Below are 18,510 nucleotides of genomic sequence, written 5' to 3'. Positions count from 1 at the left end.
TTTTTTATTCTAGGTTCTGGGTGTGTTAAGCAGTGCTGAAAGAAGTATTATAAAAAAGAAAGCAAAAGAAATGAGATTGCAACTAGAGAAATTGCAAAAAAGCTTAGGAAAGGAACAAAAAGTAAAAGATAAATTATGGAGACGAAAATCATCTGGGAAAAAATAAATATTAAGTTTCTTAATTTGTTATGGGAAATTTATTGTACATAAAATTTGTGGATATATACTTAATAGATTCACATAAAAGTTTGTGAATTGAAAGTTTTGTGTGTAATTGTTATGCATGATAATTTTAATGCTGAGCAAATATTTTTATAAGTACAAGGTGTAATACCTTATAAGAACATTCCAGATTTTGCATTTGTGATATAACACTATTTTTTGAATGATTTTTTTTCATTATCTTTCTTTGGCTTGTGAATTGACATATCTCAATGACTATTTTTGAAGCTTAGTGTTTTATGTAATCATTAAATAATGAATCAAACACAATATTTTATGATGGAAAAAGTTCCTGTATTGTATTAATAGATTGACGCTTTTTTGTAGTTTGGCAGCTTAATTTTTTTTAATTTGATTTTAAATGTCAGAATTGGGAGTTTGTTTTTTGTGTTAAATTTTTTTTAAAGTTTTTCTTTTAAATGTTTATGAGTGAGCACCAAATAAAATTCTTGCGCTTGTTCATGGTAATATGAAGTTATAAATTATAACTCTCAATAATTTTTACAACAATATATACGTATATTGTGTCTTTTAGTCTTGTTCTTAAACTTAAGCTAAATTAAGTATTAGTATTTAGTTGAAATTTAGCTTTTGCTGCAATTTTTAAAAATAAAAAATTGCATGTGTCTTGTTTAAATGATTCATCCATGACTTAATGATTAATTATAAATATAAAAGGAATTAATTGTATAAGTGAATCTATAAAAAATGTTTAAAACCAAGCCTTTAAATTACTTATACTAATATTAAAATTATATACAAAATTAAATTTTCAAATTTATATCTAAAAAAGCTAAACAAATTTTCAATTCCTAATTTTTAAAAAAATAGTGTGTGCAAATTATGTTGTTTACTCGAAATTTACTCTTAAAGTACAATATAATTAATTCACATTGAATTTGTTCATAATATGTTTTTATAAGTATAATGTCTGATAAATTTTAAGACGATATGTATATGTGTTTTATAATATTTTTTAAAATCTTAAGCAATAAGTTTTTATATTTAGTTAAATTTTGTAAGATAAGGAGAAGTTTAGTAGCCCTTTAAATTCTATTAACTTAAAAAAAAAGAAAAAAAGGAAAATGCCAATTGTGCTACTTTTAGAAGTTATATACCCTTAAGCATGCATCAAGTTTAAGTTACGTTTTAATGCATTAATTATAAATATAATTTAAAACAAACCTGTAACAAATATCTAATTAAGTTAATGTTTTGGAAAATCAAAATAAATTTATCAAGTTTATAATTTCAGTTTTAATTCATTAGTTATAAACACAAATATATATTCAGTAATAAATGATGATTAAAAATCTGAACTTTTAAATCACTGTTTTGAAAAGTTGAAAGGACAAATTATATCTATTTTGTGCTTAATTATGAGCTAAATTGTATTGCATCAATTATGTTGTAAATTTTTTAAGTAAAATTTTTTTTAATTTATAAATTTTTTTTCATGTAATTTTACTCGTTCCTTATTGAATGGAAATTATCTCAATACATTTATTACATCTCGTTTCTGTAAATATCTCTCTATTTAAAAGCCATTAGAGTATTCCTATTTGTTACTCTGACAATGTATAAACTGTACATACACCTTTACTCTTTTAAAACTGCTTATTATTCTAAAATTTGTTAAAAAATGACAGCTAGCTATATAATTACTTTAAAAAGAGCTGTATGATTCTTTCATTTGAAAATATAGAATCGCAGTCAGAGAAGTATATTTTAATGAAAAATTTATTTAAATATTATAATTTATCTAAACTCCTGATTGCATATACTATTATTAAAATGCAGCTTCTATTAGAAGCTTACATCTATTAATGTCAGCTTTTTAATGTTATGAATTATCATCTGTTCCATTTTCAGCTATAAATCATTTGCATGAAAAGCCATTAATATTTTTAATAACTGAAAGCACTATTATTCAATAATTTATGATTTTTATTATTTAAAAAATTTGTTTAATCAATTTTAATTAAATGTTTTACTAATGTTGTCCCTTATTTTCTGTTTAAGTATTCTTTATTAAAAATTTCTTAAAATTTATTTCTATACTTAGGTTTAATTTTTATTAATGTCACTCTAAAGCTACATTAATGGTAAAATTTATTCAACAGAGACTTAAAAATAAATATTTAAATCATTATAAGTGCTAATAATTGTAAATAAATAATGATCCAAATCATATTTTTTTGAATCATTGTTTAGGATTTTTTTGGACTTCATGTTATTAATTGTCCAGTTTATAACTTATTTGTATTCATTTTAGTTCCATTATGTAGTTAATTATTTAGTATATTTTTAATTAATGTTCTTAATTGATAGTGATTGTGGATTTGTATCACATTATTTAAAATTCAAAGTTTTATTTAAATTTTTAACATTTTCTCCCTTTTTTCAAGAGCATGAGAAAAAATAAAAAGTGCTGCTCTTCAGTTTTAGTTCCAAAAAATTTGTACTTTGTTTTTCTAGTTCTGTTGAATTTTTATTTTAGGCCTTGTAAGTCTAATTCCTCACTATAATATTGCAATAAGAATGATAATGCATCTATATTTGAAATTTCAATGTGACTTGTGAAATAATTTTTTTATCAATACGAAGATATTAATATATTAAATTTTGTTGTTATTATAATTAATTATGTACACAATTTTTTTGTGTGCATATTTTAAGATATTGTTTATTTGCAAGCAAAGAAAAACAAATGATTGCAAGCAAAGAAAAGAAAAATGTTTTTTTAAAATTTATGTATTTAGATTGATAGCAGCTTTTGTATTTAAACACTTGAAATTAATATTTTTATAACTTTTTATATTCCTGGTGATAAATATGAGGCTTTTAGTTTCTAAAGCAACTGTTTTTGGTTGTATTAGAGTAACCTAAGACAGTTAAAGAATTCCACTAAAACTGGTAAAAGCCTGGAAAAAAGTGGATCAAGTTGGTTTAAAACCAAATGCCTTGTATGTAATACTTCCTCTCTATTTTTTTTTCAGTTTTCATTGTTTCATTTTTTTATTATAAAAGTTAATCATTATTTTTTTTTAATAAAATTTTTACCTTTGAGTGTTTGTAAAGAAGTTTTTTTTCCTTCACTCAACTTTTTGTTGAATAAAACTTGTTTGTAATGCTAGGGAGTAGCTTGATTAAAATACTGGCATATTCCAGATTTAACACTCAGAGTTTGAAAAATCCCACCTAAATTTTTTTTTTTTTACACAATCTAAATATTGACATTTTCATATATTTTATAATGATTATTTGAACTGTTATTCAATTTTTAATTTAATAATTTAAAATTTATGTTTGCTAGAGTTTCATCATATTCATTTAATTAATTTTTTAAAAATCTTATTTTGATTGAAATATTATAATGGGGAAATATTACTTTTTCTGTATCATTGGGCTGGACCCTTTGTTTTAAGTGTATTTATTTTTCTCACATAAAAATGACTCTGAAATAAGTGTATTTATTAAAAATTGTATTTTTAAAAAATTGTACAAAATTGTATAATTGTTTATTTTTTCATGGCATTCAGTATTAAATAAACTTGGTTTTTTAAATTGTTTATTTTAAATTCTTATAAACCATACATCAGCATAATTAGCAATTCTTATTATAATTTTTATTTATTTATTTATTTTTTAATGAAATAGCATGCTGATGTTTTAGCTTGGAAATGTTATGGGGATCTAGGAATGAACATTAAGTTTTAATTTAAAAATATTCAGATTGGTTCTTTGTAAGAATTGAACCAATTTAACAATTCAATAAGTGGTAAAATTTTTAAACTGATTACAGAAGTGTCATTTACCAATTTTTATTTACAAAATTGTTTTATTTAGTCTTTTTTTTGTAGAGTTTATTAAAAAGGATTTTCTGATTAACAAATAAATCATCACTACAAAATTTAGATTGGGATCTTCCGAACAGTGCACTAATTATTAATTAATTTTTAAAATATTGTTTCTCTGCATTCAAAATTAAAGCAACAAAACAACTTTTCTTCAATTAAAGTTCTGATTCAGAAGTATTGAACCCAAATAAATTTTATTCAGACTATTTAATACTCAGATTAGCTCTCAGTAAGAATAGAATATTATTAAAATTTCAATAAATAGGAAAATTTTGAAACAGATTACAGAAGTATGCTTCAATAATTTTTATTTGTGATATTGATATACTTAATGTTTTCCATGAATTAATGTTTTGTAAAAGCAATAATATAAGTATATAAAATTATTCTGTGATCTTTTTTTTGTATTACATGAACAAATTGTCAATAAGTAGTTCAGCGTATTGCATAAATTAGGAACTGTTGCAATTTTTTCTTCTTTTTTTAAGGGAAAAAAAAACTTTTTCACATACTTTAGGATTGGAGTGGAGATTATGTACTTTTCAGAGATTACATGATTATTAGTATTCTTAATTTTTGCCACCTTTTCTTTTCTCTAAAATCGTACATATCCTGCTCTTTACAAAAATTTATAATCTTTATTTAACAGAAAAATACTGCATTAAAGTAAATTTGATAAACTAGTTTTGTTTATAATATTTTAATTTTAAAAGGTGAACATGTTTCATTAATAAGTACATATTTTATTAATAATTTAAAAAAAATTCATTATTAATTAATTATTTTTATTATTTATTATTTTTTCATTGATNCGTCGGGCTACCGAAGCGGGGGTGCCATCCCCTCCGCAGAGGATCAAAATTGTGATGGCATGTCTTCGGATCATCCTCCGGGATGTTTCCCAGACCGTCGCCAATAGCCCATTGTGCAGCTCTAGCGCGACGTAAATTAACAAACAACAACAACAGTTTTTTGGTTTTCCGGTTTTCTGATTTCCGGATAACGGGTTCTGTACTGTATATAAAATTATTCTGCGATCTTTTTTTTTGTATTACATGAACAAATTGTCAGTAAGTAGTTCAGCGTATTATCCGAGATGGGCATTGTATAAATTAGGAAGTGTTGCAATTTTTTCCGTGCTTTTTTTTCTTCTTTTTTTAAGAGAAAAAAAAACTTTTTCACATGCTTTAGGATTGGCTTCAGAAATTACATGATTATTAGTATTCTTAATTTTTGCCACCTTTTCTACTCCCTGAAAGCGTACATATCCTGCTCTTTACAAAAATTTATAATCTTTACTTAAGAGAGAAATATTGCATTAAAGTAAACTTGATAAACTAGTTTTGTTTATAGTATTTTAATTTTAAAAGGTGAACGTGTTTCATTAAAAAGTACACATTTTATTAATAATTTAAAAAAAAAAATTCATTATTAATAATTTTTTTTTATCATTTATTATTTTTTTCATTGATCATTATTTTTTTCAATTCATTAATATTTTTTAAAAAATACATTTAAAATTTGGGAAAAGAGGAAACAGGACTGTTCCCTTTTGAGACAAAGAAAAAAAGAATTTGATATCTGCCTTTAACGTCACGTATCGGTGTTTCTGACGTTACTTGCAGGTAGGTACCCAAGGGGTTCTGTCTTTTGAATCATGGCATCTGTTTATGCCACGATTCAGCAGTCAGTCAGGTTCGATACCCTAGCTGGACGTCGCTTGCAAGTACCCGAAAGAGTACTTGCATCTGGAAATGAAGAATACTGCTGAAATCACTTGGTTCTGCATGACTGTGATGTGTATGGTAGGTTAACATTTAGTTATTAGGCTCGGTTTATTATGTCGCTGAATAAATTTTTGGTGCAAATTTAATTGGATACCCGCAAGTGGCGTCACGCGTATCTTCCGAGAGTGATTGTTTGCTCGAATCGTGGAATAAGCAATTAACACGATTTTCCAACGAGTTTGCAAGTATCCAATTAAATCTGATCCAAAAATTTATTCAGCTGTCTTTATGTTCTCGAGTTGCTTCTTTTTGAGTCGAATTCAAAATGAGATAAAAGTTATTTTGATTTGTAGAAATTATTTTCTTCGATATCGATTTAAATATCAGAGGAATTTGTCAAAAACGAAAATTACTTGCAAGGTAATACATAGGAATGTGTAATCGTATAAGATGACGATATTTTTTTTAAATACTTTAATATAAAGATAAATTCATTTTTTCTCTCCAGAAAACGGTTATAGACTAATTTATTACATGGCAAACGGTGTTTCTAAAAGTTATGCATTGCATATTTTCTTTGCTCAACGCCATGTTTTTGTGGCCATTAAATTAATTTCAATTCGTTGTTTTTGATTAATTTTCTTTTTTCATGTAAAATATTTCAATGCATATAATATGACAAAATAGGAAATAAAAAGCGTGAAACGTTGTCGACAATAGCTTTATTTTTTGTTACTAAGTTTAAAAAAAAAAAAAAGAAGAGAACAACCAAGAAAAAATTGGTTCAAATAATCGAAATAAAAATACGGAAGAACCAATCTTTCCCTTTACATCAATATGATAAACGACTTCGTATCAACAAGAAGGTAATTTCAATTTTTAAATTCATTGTGTTATTCTTTTATGTTAGGACTCCTTCCAACACAATTTTCGATTAACAGATTGTCAACGTTTTGAAAATGATTATTGTTTCAATTGTATATTCTACAATTAACTGAATGTAGTGTATACTTGTTCCGATCAATCTATCACAGAAATGTTCTATAGTTGAATTAATGGTGCTGATCGCCCCTAAGGCTATAAGTGATGACACACTGTGCGACCTGATACAATTTAATGTTAGTATAGGTCGTTACTAAAATTTATTTGAGTCATTGCCAAATAAGACAGCCCAGATAAACTTAAGACTATATTAATGCTATTATTAATATGATGTGTATATTGCCATTACTAATATGATATGTATGAACGAGCTTAATAGTCATTGACGATAAGTTGTTGCTTTAATAACAGCATATTGTATTTGCAATGCAATCTTTACTGGAAATAATATAACCATTTCAAGTAGCTTCCTAAAAAGAAGTTACTGTATTTAATCTTATGGTATTGGTAGTAAAAATTTATTCCGTAACTCGGCCTTTTTTTAAAATTCTTTATTTGATTTAGATTATTTGGATGAATTAGACTGGCTGTTCCAAAAAATAACATTATTAAAAATGCGCGTTTTCAAAACAATAAATTTCACGGAGAAAATCACGGTTATAAACTGGCAATATAGAATTTCAATATAATTGAAAGGCAAATACTATCTCGTTAGCACTTCAATATTACTGAAAAAAATTTATGTAAGTGAGCAAAATTTCAATGAAGAGAAAAATTATAATATGCAAATGCAAACGTAGTTAAAGGAACCACTATTTGAAGTAGTACTAGATCGCACCCAATCATCTAAGACAGGCCACAGATAATTTGGTGGGATCTAGTTAGGCTACAGCAGGCAGCATGTGGTCCATAGCTAATGCGGCTCCGTTGTTCTTTTTTTTCCAGACAGCAAAGCAAAATGAAAAATTTTTTTGTAGAAAAAGTTTTTAGTGAAGATACTTTTCAAACGCGAGTAAATTAGATTTTTTTTTTAGTTTCCATGAAAACTAATGCATCCATTATGCTATTTCACCCTTTTCCCAAATCACACAAAGAAAGATGTTAAAATTCACGCTTTTTATTTTATTCGAATTTCAATATTTGATTTTGTTTCGTATAACTTGATGAAGATTAGGCAATTTTGATCAAGGGCCGGCCAAGTGGCCGAACGGTTAGCTAACCTGACTGCGAAGCCAATGGCTGCTGGTTCGAATCCCGCTCTGGGCATGGATGGTTCTCTCTCTTGTGTTGTCCCTCTGTTGTGTATGATGTGTGAATGTTTCCCACCCTATGAACGGGTTTGTGGCAGTATGGCGTGGGTAATGTTACTTGCCTCCTTGACTTTGGTTCACAGGTGCCCACTGGGCAACGCGAAATGAGTAACACCTCTGGCATCTTCTAAGGCGAAACGAATAAAGTTCAGTGACTGCCATTCGAAAAAAGGTCGTTACCCTCTCTGCTCAGCGAAAAAAGGTCCTGGGTATGAACTTGATTACCTTGCTACCTGCTACTAAACGGGTGTTACTGATTGCAGCCTTCGGACATTTAAAAAGTATAACTAGCTGCTAGAGAGCAACGCACCAAATTATTAACTGTTAAGATATTACTGTTTATATTAAAATTCTCTATCATTTTAAGGTAGTTTGAAAGTTATGATTTCTGTTATTTTAAATTTTACGAAATTAACTAATATAATAGTTTTTTTTAAAAATGAAATTTTGAGTCATGCACAACTATAAAAACAATTAAAATATAAAATCTAGGTAAAAACTTTAATTTTTTATTATTTTTATGAATTCTTTATTATTTTGGAACTTAGTGTTTTTTTCCCGCAGTGACCACCCGATTGAAACTTGTCATTCAGGTATCAGTAGGGGTAGGGTAGATTTCTTGACCAGTCTTTCAAGAGCACAGTATTAGGTGGGCCAACTAAAACTTGGTGAAGTTAAAGTTTTTGAAGTTTAAATATCTGAGGGTGATTAAAAGGTGTCGTTAGCATCACCTTATTTACACTTCGTAGCAAAAAATAAAACTAATCTAGTAGTAAAAAATAAAACTTATAAAAAAAAAAAAAAAAAACTAAAAAAGAAAAAAAAATGTTTGTATTTAAATTTGTTTTTGAGTTCCTGATTGATTTTTAGATAATTTTAGTTCCCTATTTTTGATGGGGATTTCATTATTCATAGTAATGAATTACTTTGAATTACTAAACAATTAAATTCTGATGTTTCTAATGTAAAAGTTAAAGGTATGTAAAGGTCTTAATTAGTGAAAAATTATTGAGATTTTAGTTAGTTGACCATATTTTGAAAGTAAATTAAATGCGTTCGTTTAAAAAATAAATTTTTAGAATGTTAAATTTAAAAAAAAAAATTGCATTATTTGAATTTCTGTCTATTCAAGCATTATAAGGGAGATTATTAACGTTGGGTGTTCGTAACCCTCATCACACTTAACATATAATTTTAAAACTCTTTCATTGTTTAAGTAAAAAATAATATTATCAAAATCTGATTATTGAAGTCATTTACAGTGGAAGCGGGATTGAAAATATCAATAACAGTTCAATTGTTGAGTGAAACTGAAATGCATTTTTACTTAATAATTTTCGTTGTGTTTCAGTTTCAACAGACAACCATTTTAAGATTAATGCTTGTTTTTATTACCACGTTTATATTAACTTGCCTTCGTGTATGTCTGTTCGGGTGGAATTTTGTAATCGATTTTAAACTAACTTCCCGACTAGCTACAGACTTCACATTTGGCACATAGTTCAGAATTGGATGACAATGCATGAAAATGAAGAGAAAGAAGACATACAAAGTAAAATAAAATTAAAATTAAAGAAAAATTAATATTTTCGCTATTGTCTTTTGTTGTCGATTCGATTATTTCAAATTAGTGTCACATGTCATTTGAAAAGTTTTGTGTACAGTGAGTAAAAAGAAAATTGGGAAGTGAGTACAAAAAAATAAAATAAAATAAATAAAAATAAAAAATTATATTTTTAAAAACCACGTTTTTAAAATACGTGGTATAACGATACAAAAACCTCGTTTTTGTAATGGAGAATAATAATTAAAAAATAGAAATTTGAAAATCGAAAAACGTCGGGCGCATGAGATACATAACAGTACATATACAAATTTTCTTCCTCATACACATGCACAGCCACATATACATGCATATACACAAGCATATTCCACATCCACATTCAGATACAATTACAGATATACATACACATATTCTCATGAGCACACATACACACACTAATATAACATCACTGTTATGTATTTCATGCGTCCCACGTTTTTCATTTTTCAAATTTTTATTTTTTAATTATTATTCTCCACTACAAAAACGTGGTTTTTAAAAATATTATTTTTCATTTTCAATTTTTAATCTTTACTGTGATTGATCTCTATAAATAACGTGTCACCAGAATTTTACAAGTTTTCTTCTTTCTTAAATATTCACGATTCTTAAATTGCATTTTTACTCTACTTTTGGTAAGGATTTTAGGAATATATGTTAAAGGCATGAATTATGGGACAATCTGCAACATAGGGATTATTAATGTATTTATCAAAAGTTTAGTAATTGTCACATGCGATGCATAAATAATATAATATACTTGTATTTTAGAAATTAAGCCCTTTTTTAATAGTGGGTGACTCTAACTTTGTTCAGTTTAAGATATAGAGCGTATTGTTTTCTGATCTCGTTTGATTTGTGGCGTCTTTTGTTTAAGAGCAGAAATAAAATGGTGGAGTACCCAATTAAAGTAAGATAAGGATAATTGGTACTGGACAACGCAAAATTTGGAAAATAAATTGAAGATAAAACGAACTTGAACAAAACTTTTGGTTAATTACGTTCTGTTTAAGAAACTGGATCATTAATTCTCATCAAATTTTAAAATTTTTATGAAATTAATTTATAAATTTTTTTATAAAATTATTTATAAAATTGGTTAACAGATGGCTCTATTTACTATAAAACGATAAGTTTCTTATTTTTTTCAGACCAATATAAGTGAAATATTTCTACTCATGATTAGTAATTTTGGCGGTAAATTGTACTATGTTGTTGTTGCAAATAATGATTACTTAGAAAATAATGTTTTATAGTTTTTAAGAGTATGTCGTAAGTGCCATCTGTTGACAAATTTTGTAATTAAATTTGTAAATGAATTAACTCCCAAGCTTCCTAAGCAGAATATAGTAAACCGTATATTTCTAAACCCTTCCATTTTTCTTTAATTGATTTTTCAAATCATTGGTTATTTTTACTAAACCTTATGTAAACTTGAAAGCGAGTCTATCTCCATTTTATACGTATTAAATAAGTAAAGTTATATTAACTATTCTAAGGTAAAAACAGAAACAGAAAATTATTATCAATTATAGAGTTAAAAAAATTTCTTTGTGCACAAACATTCCGCCAAGATAAGATTCAGCATGAAACTGCGTACGTTTATAAAGCTAATGATTTCACACTATATCGTTAAAAAAATCCTCTGTTTAAGAGAAATTTAAAAAGAAAATTAAAGCTAAAAATAAGAAAATCATTAATAGATTCCGAAAACAATCAATGAAAAGGAAATCGGAATACGCCAAGCTAGTTCATGATTGATTGTCCAAATGACATCAGCAATATTTGGTCTGTTTTCAATTGCTACTCGGAACATTTCCAATAATGAATTATCTAATTAGTACGAGTTTCCGAAATCTCTCGTATTGATGTGTCATTTCTTTTGCTTTTAATCATTTGAAACTAATTATTGATCTCACTCGCATTTTCTGACGAGAGCATGTTATTCGATTTTTGACTGATTTCCCCCTTTTCGCTGATATCTGAGTATGGCATGAGGTTATTAATTATGTGGAAAATAAAAAAAAAAAAGTTTCCTTCTGTTAAATTCTTTTTCGATGGTCTTGTTTCATTTGATCCTTTTCTCAATGACATTGTTTCGTTTTATTCATTGTTTATGATTTCATCGTTTTCAAATAGTGTTGAAAAGTTTATGAAAGTTAAGTACAAAGTAAATATTTATGAATTGAGAGGAAAAGAATACATTTTCGTGGGTATTGCACTTAATTTATATGCGTTGTCAGGAAAATCAGAGTTGTAAAAATATGATTATTGAACTTAGAGCTAACTAAAAATAAACGACGAAAAGTGAAAATATATAGGCATAGTTTTTTTTAAAATTTTATTTGCTGTCCGCTTTAAGCAATTAAAATACAGCTTTCAGAAACTGCTTCGACGAATTTAAAGTATACATCAAAGTGAATATCAGAAATGTTCACAAAATATTTTCTGGCAAAATATTACTTTTACAAAATGTAGACCTATAGGGTAAAAAGTGATAACCCGTATTTTAGTTCAGAGATAAGAAAATTTTAATTTTCATGAAATGTATTTATTATGACACATTTTAAATTGGATAACTTATAGCTAAACTTTTGTTGTTTGATATTTGCTAAATATTATACGAACAGAATAATTCTTGTTTGATATAAATATTTGTATAAGTTTTAATAAGTAGTGGGTTATTGCTTTTTATTCCAGAAATTTTCATATACTTTAATAGGATATGTTGGTAAATTTACTTATAACCTTATTTTTTTCATTCAAGTCAACCTTATTTCTTTCATTCATTCGCTAATCAAATCCAAAATTACTTTAACTATGAACTAAACCCATAGGGCACATGAAACCATTCGTTACATGTTGTGTCTAAATAAAAACAGTATTAGTACATTTTTATTCTAAGCACTGTCCAAGTTTATTACTATCTTTTGTCTTTAAAAAAACAGAAAGGTAAAACATATGTATGCTTCTGCATTATGTGTTTTTGAGTTGAGAAATAATATCGGATTTCGTTGAATTCATTCGTTCTCTTCTCTTAATAATTTCTGACATTGAATAGCAATTCGCTTTTCTTTAAAAAAATAATTCAAGAAAACTAGTAGCGAGTTTTAATGTTATTTCAATAAATTTGTATTGAATAAATGTTAGATATTTCTGTGTGTTTATAAATCAAATACAATTATTTTAGATATAAGTGAAAAACACTCACCTCAGAATGTTCAAAACGTATAGGTTTAAATAATGATTAGTTTCATAAATATAAGACATTTTAAACTTCCCTTAAGTCACAAAAAACTTTCCTTAAGTTACAAAGCTTTTGATTCTAATTCTCTTGGTTATGAAAAGTAGTTCGAGGAAAAAAACTTTTTTTTTAGTTCTGTTTTTAAATTTCTTGATTGGCATCCTTCTTTAAAATAGTTGTACGCTAATTACGAGGATAAATAGTTGTACGTTTAATGAACCTAATGATAATTGTTGTACGTTTTCATTTGCTTTAAGAATAAAGCTCTAATGAAAATTTTGCATTCATACAAGCCTTGTTTGAAATTTAAAGGCTTTTGCATTCTCTTACTGCTTGTTTGTCTTTCTACAATGAGTTTTATTTAAGTTGGATGTGTTTGAAATCGCTAAGTCGATTCAGAAACTCATTAAGAAAACAGGTCATTTAGAAGTTACGGAAAGCTTATCAATCTATAGTATATTGGAGCACCATTTCACTATGATTTGGCAAATCATGGGGAGTAAGTAAGTGGAGAACAGCAAGTGAAAACACTCTGGGGGGCACAACACAACATTTAACTGTTCTTTAAAAATGTCTTACTCAAACTAACTCCCCATAGTGGAAGTGGCGGTATACCACATGAGGAAAGCTAATAAGTCAAATTGCAAAATACCGAAATCTGATATTGTCTTTCTGCCTTCACAACTTGTGATGTTGCTTTTTGTACAACCCATTTTTTTTTACAAAATAATTTACAATAATTTTTTTTTATAAATATTTTTTTTTTACAAAAAATATTCTTAAATGAGTTTCTAATGATGTATAATTATATGCACTAGCTAATGATGTATAATTATATGTATCATGAAATGCGTCTTGAACGAAATGTGCCGTTTTTCATTCAACAATTATCGTAATACAAAGAAGACAATTGGTTTGTGTAAAAGATTCTATGAATTGTTGAATTTTGAAATCGTTTTCAACTTTAAATCGTTTGCTTTTAGCAACCATTTTGTGGAACACTCTTCAAGGTGATATCGTTCCCAACGAGATATATTAGTTATGTAAAATTTCGAATTGGAATTTTTAAAAAATTTAAGTGGCAACTCTTTTTTAACTAGAGGAAACACTTAAACTAAATATTCACATTTTAAAAAACAAAAAATTCTCACATAATTTAAATATTTCCGTTCTACTACTTTATTTCGTTCTACCACTTTGTACTTACGAATTTTTTTGTGAATAAAATATTGACAATCAAACACTTTTATGGATAACAAATTGGTGTACTACAATAGTTTGAAGTTCTTTAAAGATTGTAATTTAGCTTTAACATATTTCTTTTTCCGTAAGAAACTTTTAGAATCTATAGTAAATAGAAAGAAGTAAATATATGAATGTAAAATAGTATAGTAAATAGAAAATGTCGAAAATATATATGAATGTAGAATCTAATGATATTTTAGCCTTAAGAGTTAACATTTACGTATTTGTTCTAACAAAACTATCAATCTTTTTCTATATTATAAAATAAGATTAATGCATACTTATTTTTAAAGTCTTGCGAACTCCTTAAACGTTTTCAGAGGAACCATAAACAAAAATACTAAGAAATCTCAACCAAGAAACGAAGTAAACTTTAAAAAAAAGAAAAAAAAACTTCACTATTTACATCTATCTTTGTCGAGATAGAAGTAAATTTCAACAACAATATGTTTAAAGTTGAAGAAGGAAAAATATTTGGAGCAAAGTTGAATTTTATTTTCCTAAACCAATAAAGAGCACGATGCGCAAATATAGATGGTTGAAAGAGCGCAGACTTCGTGCATAAAATGTCCCCTCTTAACAAATAAAAGAATCTAGTAGCAAAGTTTACCGACTGTAAAAGTCAACGAAATGTTTAATTGTTCTGCATTTAAATGCAAATTTGTACTATTTGACTTTTATGCATGACATGAACAATTATGTTGAACAGATGTATACTTAGAAAGGTTATATTGGCTGGGTTAATAAATTGACTGTGAAACTGCAATAAATCATTTTCAATGGTATTATGGCAAGAAAATGTTTCAAGTTTGATTCTTTGAGGCTTGGAAAGATAAATCTACTGTATCTAAGTTTTTAATGAAATTTAGATTTTTTTAAAGGCATAATCGATTCGATGTAACTGATGAATACGATATAGCGATACGATATAATAGATGAGCTTTCTTGAAAAATGGAACAACATTCAGAAGTAATGATCTGGTTTTCATTTTATTTTTTAAAGTAATTATTAATGTATTAAAAAAAGCATTTTTTTATATCGAGCATTTTTAAATGAATATTATTTTGATTGGAAAAGATGATTTAATGAATAATTTTGGTTTTTATGGAACGCGAAATTTTACCATTTTATATGTGTGTTGTTTGGTTTCAAATATCAGTTAATTCATTTGATTTATATTAACCTCTCAGTATTTGATACTAATTTTCAATAATTTAAGTGTAAATTATTTTATTCGATAAGCTCTTAAAAAATGAAAATCAGTTTCTTTGATCAAAAACAGCTCCTCCAACTTTTTAAATTAAAAAATTTTTTTTTAAAAATAAAAACTGAGAAATTTTTTTTTTTAAAAGAAAAAATTAAATTCATTAAAAACTAACATAAAAAATATTTGAAAAATTATACTGATAAATGTGGTTAAAAATTATGAAATGATATAAAGATTTTACGAAGTACGTTTTTTACGTTACGTAGTTACGTTTAGTTACGTTACGTAGGCTTACATGGTGAAAATAAAAAATACTATCGAAATCTAACGAATCATTACTGAGAAATGCGAGATAAAAAACATGATATTTTTTTTTGTTGATTTCCTGGAGAAAAGAGAAAGAAGTTTAAAGTCTATTATTAAAAACGCATCATCAGTCAATTGATTTAATATTTGATATTTTTCATTTCGTCTTCGTCACTGATTACTCATCAAATTTCGGTATATTATCTTTGTTTTATACACGCTTAAGTATTGTTTTGTGATCCCTTTACTTTTTTTAACTCTAATTTTAAGAAGGATTCTAAAAATACATATCACTGGTGAAGACTATAGAATATTCTGTATCCATTTTTAAAACATTGGATTTTAATCATGGTCAGATAAACTTTTTAGAACAGGAATAAAAATATTTTTCAACCATTTCATATATTTTTTGACTTTATTTTTGACAATGGTTCTACAGATGCATAAGGTGAAGATTACGGAACATTCCGAAAATATTTCAGATAACTTTGATTTCAATAAGGATGTCCATTGATTTGCTTTTTGCCATTTTTCATCCAGTTTTCATTACTGTGATTCATCAGATTTTAACTTTGTATTTGTTTCATCAGGAAATTTTTTTTTTTTAATCATGCAGTACTTTTTTGATCTTATTTTTGACAACGATTCTATAAATGCATAATAAGGGTGAGGGTTACGGAATACTCTTTAGATAACTTTGATTTCAATAAAAATTTGATAAATTTTTGATAACAGGAGAAAAGGGTTGTTGAATCATCATGATTGTTTTAACATCTTTGACCAAAGTTAGTTGTAACAGCGGTATTTAATGAAACTGAGCATATAATAATACTAAAATGCACATTTGTGATTTAAGAAAAAATCCATAATTATTTTCATAGTTGAAAGATATGATTTTTTTTTTTACTATTCTATTAGATGAAAACTCAAAAGATTTTGGAATAGTTCTTTATTAAGCGTTTCACAAATTATCAATTGTAACAATTTTAAAAATAAATAAAATAAAATTGAAAAAAAAAGCAGATTTAAATTTCTTTCTGAGATTAGAGTCGTGACGGCAAGTTACAAGTTGAAAAGGAAAAAAATATGATTTTTACAGGAGCTATAATAATACGTATAGATAATTTTTACAGAGAAATTACGCGTTATTTTTTTATTTACCATTACAGAGAATCGCGTGCTATAATGATTATATATTAAATAACAGAAAAAGCAGCCTAGAAATTGACTTTTAAGTTTTGGGAAACTATTCAAAAGAGCTAATATAAATGAAAATTAATTCAAATGTGAATATTTTGGTTATTGTTAATTTGACAAAATAACCACCATCATATTCCTTTTAATCCCGGAAAAAACTGTTTTTAGTCTTATGAAAACATGAAATTTTTTTTTCTTAAGAAAAGAATGTATTGCTTTTTATATTTTGCAGATTTTTTTTCTTCTGAAAATGTAGATTTTATAAGGAAAAAAATCGTTTTGTGTTTGCAAAACTTGACAAAACCTAATGCCATCTGTTCTTCAAACAGAAAAAAAAGTTCTAAATATTTCAGAGAAAAGAATGTAACTTATCTGAAGAATAAAAAAAAAAAAAACGTCTTTCATGCATTTTTTTTTTCAGCAGTGCCACTTTCTTTTGGCCAGAGTTCAGAAAAGTATAACGAAAAAGTTGTATAAGTACTTGAGAAAAGTTTTTGGTAGAGTTGAAATAGAGGTTTTTAAACCACAAAAGGGCGTCTGAAGCAGAAATATCTACATTTGAATGACAATATATCGAAAAGCGTTTTTGACGTAGTTGCTCTCGCGTAAATGATGTCCTATCGTGGTCTTTCGAAATCTTCATTCTCAGGAAGTTTTGTAGGAATATTTTCTTAGAAAATATAATATTTCTTTTCCTCCATTCAAATATTTCATACACTGCTTATAGCTTTACTTATTTTTCAACATCATATGTTAATGGAGCAATGATTTTTGATAAATGGTTTTATAAATATATAAAACTTAGAAAAATATACATACTCAGTGGAAGATTACAGAAATTTTTTTTTTTTGTAAAAAAAAACATTTATGAGCCTGACTGATTACGATTTTTTTCAACAGATTTGCATTACCATACAGTACAGTAATTTTATCGGAATTTTTTTGCTTATATGTATTGGAAATAAATTTGAGAATTATAAGACCAAAAAAAGAAAAAAATGAGAGAAGTTAAAATCAAATTAGAAGTTAATTTACTTCCGGTGCTAAGAGAAAAACATGAAAAAAACACCCAGAATGAAATGAAACAAATAACCAAACTATCGTAAACCATAATCTAATTAATAGTTCAACTTATTTCCGAAGCGTGACGCTGTGTACGTTAAATCGGAAAGTGTTGTCATTTTGAAGGCCTCTGAAAAAAAAATGGCCTTTTTACAAGTTCTAGAAAGGAAATTCTAGAAATACTTCCTTATGCACAATCCTTTACGCGCATAGATTTTCAAATCTTTATTAAATCATTGCTGATTTGCTACTCAAATGCACGTTTCAGTATTCTGTCTCAAAACATTCAAGTTGTGTTTGTTGAACGATAAGATTTAATTATTTAAGAGGAAGAAAATTATTCACTCTCACTATTTGTTACACACAATGAAATCTTTAGTTTAGGAAAGTCTTTGTTCTGGATGATACTTCTAAGTAATGGATTGCAAACGCTATTCGCGTGCTCTGAGTGTGAATCGATTCTATGCTCATTCAAGTGTTTGTTACAAATTTGTTCATTTCTTGTATTGTTTGAGGAAATAAATGGTCGAGTAGTTTAAAAATCGAATTATGTATTCAAAGACTTGTTCTATTAGATTGTTATTTTAATTCATTGATATTTCGAGATAGTTTTATTTAAGTTATATATTAAGAGCAACCGTGTT

General features: G+C 26.6%; 1 protein-coding gene across 6 annotated transcripts in view; it reads left to right on the top strand.

The window, feature by feature from the left end:
- The window catches only part of LOC107438342 (uncharacterized), a 44,271-nt gene extending 42,854 nt beyond the window's left edge, over nt 1-1,417 (top strand). For 5 of the 6 annotated variants that reach the window (XM_043043604.2, XM_071182974.1, XM_043043602.2 and 2 more), the window contains one exon: nt 14-1,417. In XM_043043604.2, coding sequence (XP_042899538.1) covers nt 14-166 — 153 coding nt within the window. In that variant the 3' untranslated portion in view covers nt 167-1,417. The remainder of the gene's footprint in view (nt 1-13) is intronic. The other variant, XR_011637158.1, reaches the window with a different exon arrangement.
- The last annotated feature ends 17,093 nt before the right edge of the window (nt 1,418-18,510 follow it).

The sequence above is a fragment of the Parasteatoda tepidariorum genome, chromosome 1, assembly GCF_043381705.1.
Source record: "Parasteatoda tepidariorum isolate YZ-2023 chromosome 1, CAS_Ptep_4.0, whole genome shotgun sequence".
Classification (NCBI taxonomy): Eukaryota; Metazoa; Arthropoda; class Arachnida; order Araneae; family Theridiidae; genus Parasteatoda; species Parasteatoda tepidariorum.
This window is presented reverse-complemented; position numbering and strand designations above follow the sequence as displayed.